Source organism: Gorilla gorilla, chromosome 1, assembly GCF_029281585.2.
Source record: "Gorilla gorilla gorilla isolate KB3781 chromosome 1, NHGRI_mGorGor1-v2.1_pri, whole genome shotgun sequence".
Classification (NCBI taxonomy): Eukaryota; Metazoa; Chordata; class Mammalia; order Primates; family Hominidae; genus Gorilla; species Gorilla gorilla.
The window spans coordinates 97,821,357-97,829,548 of record NC_073224.2 but is presented as its reverse complement, the minus strand read 5'-3'; the positions used below and the strand labels follow the sequence as shown (position 1 = coordinate 97,829,548).

Here is an 8,192-nt window from a genome sequence, read left to right as displayed (position 1 = left end):
GAGATGCAAACAAAGGCTGGGATGGATTTGTGGAATTTGTAACAAACACTTCCTAGGAGTGATTTCTCAGTAAAAGGCGGCAACGAGGCTGGTGTAGTAAGTTAGCGAACAAATTCCAGCAGCCTTCCCTGGGGGACTTTCATGCTGAAATGCTATCCCTAGTGTTGGAGGTGGGGCCTGATGGGAGGTGTCTGGATCACGGGGGTGGATCCCTCATGAATAGCTTAGTGTCATCCCGTTTCCCTCATCAACATGCATTCCCAGAAATGGCATGAAAGGAAAGGCCAAGTCTTGACTGAGAAACGGACCAGGCAGATGAGGGACTCCCACATATACCTGTTTCCTGCTCTTCCCGAAGACATTTTGCCACAAGCATATAATTCAGCTTCTGAAAAATACGGTCTTCCTCACTGCAGACACCACGCCAGCGTTTTAAATCAAGTTGGCTACTCGTGCTGTTTCCAGTATGCAGTTTGCCTGTGGCAATATTAAACTCATCTGGAAGAAAGCACTTAAACCTATCCAGTTCCTCATCGGTGATGTTATCCAGGCTGGTTAGCAAAAGTATCTCCTTATATTTACTCTCCATCTCACGACTTTAGGATGAGCTTATAAGGAATCCAAACTATGTAAGATTATACCACCAAAAGTGATTCAACATTCAAAATGAAGCAAGGTGAGCTGTTACTATTTTTTAAAGGGAAAATAAAATGTTTACAGTATAGTAAAAGAGATTTTGGTGAAATATAAGAAATAACTTTTTAAGCAAGATAGTCCTTCTTCCTGGGAAAGACATCTTCAGAGGGTATACAACCACCTCCAGAATTCTTAGAAAATGGGATCCATTTTCCTGTTATTTTTAAAACAGAGTTATTCAGGCATAACTGACATACAACACAATGCACATATTTCAGGTGTGCAATTTAAATTTTTTGACATGTATACAGTAGATAAAGCTCAATTTTTCAATTTCTTCTTTCATGGATCATGTTTTTGGAATCATATTTATATGGTTTGGACATTTATTTTCCCCAAATCTCATGCTGAAATGTGATTCCCAGTGTTGGAGGTGGGGCTTGACGGGAAGTGCTTGGCTCATGGGGGTGGATCCCTCATGAATGGCTCATTGCCATCCCCTGGTTGATGAGTGAGTTCTCCTCTGAGTCACAGAGATCTGATTATTTAAAGTGTGTAGCGCATTGAAGACCTAATGTGACCAGTAACCCATTGGAAGAAAACAGGATAATCTCAATATGTTGAGGTAGGGGAAGGTGTCTTAAGCACAAAAGGTGCAAGTCAGGAAGGGAAAGTTTATTAAATTTGATTGCATGTGAACTCTAAATTTCTTTATAAAAAAGAAAAATTAAACATAATACTTCCAAATCCTGAAAGAAAACATAGGCAATGTATATAATTCAGAATGTGTGTAGAACTACATATTATCCCATTTGTACAGCCCATGTGAAAAATGGACAATAGGAATGAATAACCACATTACTCAAATGTCCAACACACATATGAACAGGTGCTCAAAATTACCAGTATTTAGTAATTTTACTTTAAAAGTAGCAACCTATATGGTAGAGGACTTGAGCCAAGAACAAGAAAGGATGTTTATGAGCTGAAGATAACCAACTGTGACTTTTAGGGGAGGCTCCCATTGATAGAGACAATGTTAATGAATTCTGAGTTATTACTTTTAATATGAACTTATTATTTTTTCCTACAGACAGGTGATAGCTAGAGAAACTCTACTTATACATGTAGAATTTAGAAGCAAAAATTGAAAGTATTTATAAAGTATTTTAAGGGACATTTTCAAAATAAGGAACACATTTCAAATACTTAAAATGATTAAACTACATGAACGCCCCGTCTTACCAGTGAAAGAAAAGAAGGAAATTTGCGTTTCCTGAGCATCTATTATATGCTAAACACAGTCAACTCAGCATGTTTCTCTATTTATTAGAATGCAACCCTCCTGCAACCCTATTACGTGCTAACATTCACATATCAATAACAATTTATATATAAGAAAATTAAGACACCTTTTATCACATAAATATAAAATTTACATTTTACTCCATGATATCTGTTTACTTAAAACATTTATTAAAGTATTTGCTATAGGGTAAAATGTATACCCAAAGAAAATGCAGACAATTGATTTGGTGGCTTCATGACCCAGGGGTGTACACACTGTAGTTGAGAAGTATGGTCCTGTACCATGCATAATAGCTGACACTTGGTAGCACCTTACTGTGTACAAAGTGCTTTCACATGAAGCCTGGAAGACACAAAGAAAAGAAAATGTTGAGGGAGCATATAATCATCTCTGAATGGGGATGATAATTCCTATCTCCGGGTTGTAAATACACAGCATGGTATGCCTGATGAAAAACAGCTGGCATTTATTATAGTCTCCCAATTGTTACATTTTAAATTAGGTGGCGTGAGTTACCTGGAACCAAACAGCTAGTAAAAGACAGTACAAATTACTGAATTCAAGTCTTCTGAATCCAGGAGCTCCGCTTTTTCTTATGCCAACTGCCTGCTTATCATACAGAGAGTATGGAATGATTCCCTGTTTAAAAAAATTAAAAAAGAAAGAAAAAAAAACTAGTGTTATTTGCTTCGAAAACACCAACCCTCAGATATATAGTAGTGTTATAACTGAAGCATTAGCAATTATTTTCTTTGTCAAATCATTTATTTCTTTTCAACTAGAATATTGGCAAAGCTTGCTCCTTCACTCTGTTCAGATTTCTGCTTAATTGTTTTTTTCTAAGCTCACCCTTCAATGAACACATGCTGCAAAATAGCACATGATACCATTACTGTCTATTACCTCATACCATTTGTATTTCTTCATAGCATTTATCTGCTTGTAATATATAAGCATTATATTATATATGACATTATAGTATAAATGCTGTTGCTATTTGTTTATTCTTTAATGGCCAGCCTGCTGAAATAGAAGTGCCTTGTGGTCAAGCATTTGTGTGCTGTTTATTGCTGTACTCCTACCACCTAGAGTAGTAGGTCCTCAATAAACATTTGTTAAATAAACATATGTTGAATCAACTGTCTAGGCATCCCATCTAAGACTTCAGCCCTGGGAATCTCTACTTCCTAGGCTCTATTCATCCATATGGCTTGATTACTCAAGAGCCAGAGTTACCTGAGAATGCACAGAGCAAATGTCCTCACTGCACATTCTTGAAGAGGGATGTTCAAGCCAGAAATAGCGTAGATAAAAAGCAAAATTATAATCAAACCATATCTATCTACTTGTAGAATAATTTCAAAAGACAGCAAGGTTAAGAAGGCTTTTCAAAATCCAAGGCATTATGCCAAATATATAACATATATTTAATAAAAGTGGAAAATTTGGAAACTTCCATCTCTGGTGGGAGTAATCCAAACTTCCTATGGTTCCACTGTGCAAGATACCCTAGATTCTAAGAAGGAAGTAAAACATGGTGTATTGCAGGGAAACTTCAAGTAATTGAATTTGTGTGAACTTTCAGACTAAGCTGATAGAAAATCGCATGGTTTATTTTAATGTTTCTGCTATTAGTTATTTTTTCACGATAATTTAACTGGTGAATCCAGTTATCTATTTAGACAATAGATGTATTTTTATTCTGGCTATGTCATAATATTCTGCAATTACAAAATCACATAACACTTAAATTACTGCCATAAAGCTAAGAAGAAATAACTTGCCATATTCCAAATTCCTAAAGGAGCTCTATCTCTGTTACCTAAGTAATCCCTTCTCTGTTTTGCTCTTTTGTGATTCTTAGGCTGGAATCACGTTTTGGCTCTATCAGCCTAAGGAGCAGTTAGCCACCTGTCACTGAGTTAGGGAACAAAAAGACCAAGGCGATAGGTATTTGCACCATAAACTTCTCCTATCCTGTATGTCCATAATTCTGTATTATTATTATGTTTTGAGACGGAGTCTCTCTCTGTCACCCAGGCTGGAGTGCAGTGGCATGAGCTCGGCTCGCTGCAAGCTCCGCCTCCTGGGTTCACACCATTCTCCTGCCTCAGCCTCCCGAGTAGCTGGGACTACAGGCGCCTGCCACCATGCCCAGCTAATATTTTGTATTTTTAGTAGAGACGGGGTTTCACTGTGTTAGTGTTATGCCCAGACCGTTTGTTCCCCAAAGAAGACCACCAGAGTCCAGAGTCAAAGCCAAGCGGCAAGGATCTTTACTACAAGTTCGAACCTGGTCCCTCCATTCCACAGCATACAAGAGGGCCCTGAACAATGCGAGTGTTTGCTTTTTATAGCCTGAAAGTTACAGGGGAACAAAGGAATTCTTTTGGTTCCCGCTCTTTCGGTAAAACTTTGAATGGCTGTCTCCTTATCGGAGACTTTCCTGGTGGTGTTTGTACTGGGCTCAGGAAGTTTGAGAGATATATGGCGATATGTGGTGGGATGGGAGGATGGGATGTGTTTGTACTGGGCTTGTTTGTTTTGAGCCTGGGGCTGAGGAATGTGCCCGGCTCCTTTCATTCCCCCCTTTTCTTTTCAGGTATTTTTAGAGCCAATCTTGGGTCTTATAAGTCTGATTCTGTTTCAGCGTTTACAGGTTGGTATTGGGCTCTGAGGACCATGAGTTGTACAGTGTCAAACCTTTCTCTAACGAACCGCAAAATTCTGTTAACAACACAAGGTCCTACAGTAAGCAGAAATAGTAGACTCAGCAGGGGTCCAAGGAAGGGGGCTAACAGAGAAAACATAGATGAGTTCCACCATTGGTCTGCAGCTGAAGCAAACTGCCGTGTTCTTACTTCTGTGCTTAAGTTGCGTAACTGTTGGACCCGGTCTTCCACAAGCCCTGATTCATTTATGTAGAAACAACAGTCTTCCTTTAGAAACATACACGTACCCCCTTTTTCAGCAGTGAGTAGGTCTAAGGCCCTCCGGTGCTGCAAGGTTACCTGTGCTAGGGACGTGAGCTGCCGCTGGAGGGAGGCAAGGGACTCAGCTGACTCCTCCATAGCAACGGCAAATTGTTGGTACAGCTTGTTACTTTCTATAAGGGTGTGACCTAGGGCTCCCCCAGCCAGTCCGGCCGCCATGAAGGATGCGGTGAGGGAGATTCCTGCAATGAGGGGGAGAAATATGGCTCGTGCAGGTCTCAGTCTAGGGTCTGGGTGAATAACAGCACTAGTCCAGTTACTGGTATACCCTAGGAACTCGCCGGCAGTAAGTAGAGTTAACCGGGGAACTAAGGTGACAGGAAGACACAGTAGGTTGGTAACAGAGGGGCTTGATAGGTTTTTAGATAGTGTTCCATTACACCAGAAGAGTATGCCTGACGGAGCCCTTAAGGTGATATTAGGGGGCGTTGCAGTGATGCTGCAGAGGCTGGAATTAGTTCCTGAGAAACAGTAGGGAAACTTTTCTTGACTGGGGTTTAGGTATAGTGGCACGTTAGGGATAGGGGCATATGAGAGGTTTCGGTGGTTGTTAGCTTGGGCAGAGGTGGAGGATCCCCATGTCAGGGGGACAGCGGTTAGTGGTGGACACCCTAGAGTGGCACACAGAAAGCAGCCAGACAGGCTGTGAAGTCCTGTAAGGTTAGCAAGTTCTAATCCTTCTTGCAATAATTTTAACCAGGAAAAAGGACGTAAATCTTGTGTCAGGCGGTTTTCTTGTCGCTGGATATTTCCATGGACCAGGGGCCGTACCTGCACTAGACCCCGCCACAGATAGAGGTGACTGCTAGGCCATGTGGAGGCGGAGGAGTAGTATACAGCCCCGTGTTGAGGCGTGGTCCAGCGGGAGTTCCAGGGGTCTCTAACTATCCATGTATATGAAAGGTCTCTATCTCGTCTGCGATGGAAGGGCCATCTGGGATCTATCTGTTCTGTTTTCATCCCACCATTGGTATTTATGGATGTTACAATAGTTATAAGGGCAGCCAGCACTTTGGTGCCACCAAGAGTGCTTACAATTGTATTTAGTCTGATCATACTCGAAGCATATTATTGGTGCCACTGGTTTGGCTATTGGGAAGTCGGTAAAATTTAGTAAAATTGGGCTATTGCACCCTGAGGTGGGGCAATCTGCACTGGCCACTAATTTCCCGGGCTTATGAGGTTGCCCAGGGTGGGTTTGGTTTTCATAAAGCCAGAATCTCCAGACAAAGGGATTAGGAGCTGGCTTTATGTTTTCCCCAGCGGCCACTAGGGCGACTAATGTTAGAGTTAGACTACCTAACTGCATGTTTGCAGTGAGCTATGCTGCCGGCGCAGGGTGAGTTTTAAGGGGTTGTTCTTAGCTCTGTCCACAGTCCACGTGTCTGGTGCTTCAGCCGCCGCCATGATTGGCCCCAGAAGGTCGGAGGTTGGGTCCACTGGCTTGACGTGGGTGTAGTGGATCCACGACGCAATGCCTTCTACCTTCAGGACGGTGGGTGTGGTCAGGAGTACTTGGAGTGGTCCTTTCCACCTGGGCTCTAGGGTCTCTTGTCGGTGTTGCTTAACCAGGACCCAGTCTCCCGGCTGGTACGGATGGGGTGTCGGTGGGGGACTGGTCTCATATAGATCTTTCAGCTTGGGCCAGATTTCTTGGTGAATTTTCTGTAAGGCTTGTAGGGAAAATAAGAATTCAGAGACATTTTCTGTTTCAGACTTAAGCAGATCATCTTTTAAGCTAGGAACCAGGGGTGGAGGTCTGCCATACATGATTTCGTGAGGGGGAAGGCCCAGTTTGTAAGGGGTATTACGGGCCCGGAACAGAGCATAGGGGAGAAGGACTACCCAATTAGCGCCAGTCTCTATAGTCAATTTAGTTAAGGTCTCTTTTAAGGTCCGATTCATCCTTTCTACCTGTCCTGAACTCTGGGGCCTGTAAGCGCAATGTAGTTTCCAATTTGCCCCAAGGATGGAAGCCAAATCCTGACTTACCTTAGTGACGAAAGCGGGCCCATTATCTGACCCTATCTGGACGGGGAAGCCACACCTGGGAAGGATATCTTCCAGAATTTTCTTTGCTACGACCTGAGCAGTTTCTTTTTTGGTTGGGAATGCTTCAGTCCACCCTGAAAAAGTATCTACAAAGACAAGTAAGTACCGGTACCCGTACTTTCCTGGCTTTATTTCAGTAAAATCTACTTCTCAGTAGATACCGGGCCTGGTTCCCCTGAGCCTTGTTCCTGTTGCAGCTTGAGATTGGGGGTATGCGTTGTTAAGCTGGCAGACTTTGCTACTTGTCACGATACTGCTGGCCGTCTCAGCTATATGTCTGATTTTGAGCTTGGAGCGTCTGATCAGGTCTTTCATCCGCTGGGCCCCCAGGTGGGTGGTTCGGTGGATGTGTTCTAACACCTGTTGTCCTAATTTTTCTGGTAGGATGGTTTGGTCATTAGTATCAGTCCACCACCCATTCTGGATTTGTTTCAGGGGAAGTTTGTCAATCCACTGGAGATCTTGTTCTGAATATTCAGGGAAATATGGCAAGTCCCGGGGGCCCGGGTCAGGGAGCTGGAGTGCAAGGAGTTGGCTGGGAGCCTTCGCCACATTCCTTGCAGTTTGGTCTGCCAGAAAGTTGCCTTGAGCAGTTGGAGTAGTTAGTTTCTGATGCCCTGGGCAATGAACAATGGCTAATTTTTCTGGCCTCCATAGGGCTGTTAGCAGGGCTAGGATCTCTTGCTTGTTTTTTATCTCTTTTCCTTCAGCCGTCAGTAACCCTCGCTCCCTGTAAATGGCCCCATGTATATGCGCCGTTGCAAAAGCATATCGGCTGTCTGTATATACTGTCAGCTTTTTCCCCACCCCTAAGGTAAGAGCTTGGGTGAGCGCTATCAGTTCTGCCTTCTGGGCCGATGTCCCCAGGGGCAGGGGTTCCGTCCAGATTACCTCAGTCTCTGAAGTTACTGCCGCTCCAGCGTACCTCTGGCCTTGATGAATGAAGCTGCTCCCATCAGTGAACCAGACGAGGTCAGCGTCAGGAAGTGGGCGGTCCTACAGGTCTTTGCTCAGATTATCATGCCGGGGGGGCCGCCTAGGTTGGGTGTACTCTGGCTGTAGATGCTCTTTCTGTACCACTGCTGCCAGGACCTTGGTCATTTTTTCAGTGGCCTTAAATTGCTTTTCCTCTGGAGTATCTCTGTTATTGTAAACCCGCTGGGCTATCTGAAGGAGGTCCTGAATCCGCTTTCCCTCCAAGT

The 8,192-nt window shown here is 43.4% G+C and overlaps 1 protein-coding gene across 1 annotated transcript; it reads right to left on the bottom strand.

Annotated features, from left to right (window-relative positions):
* Nucleotides 1-247: 247 nt before the first annotated feature.
* Nucleotides 248-3,042, bottom strand: PYDC5 (pyrin domain containing 5). Its single transcript, XM_055363180.1, has one exon. The coding sequence runs from the start codon at nucleotides 587-589 to the stop codon at nucleotides 248-250; it is 342 nt and encodes a 113-aa protein (XP_055219155.1). The 5' UTR covers nucleotides 590-3,042.
* Between the last annotated feature and the right edge of the window lie 5,150 nt (nucleotides 3,043-8,192).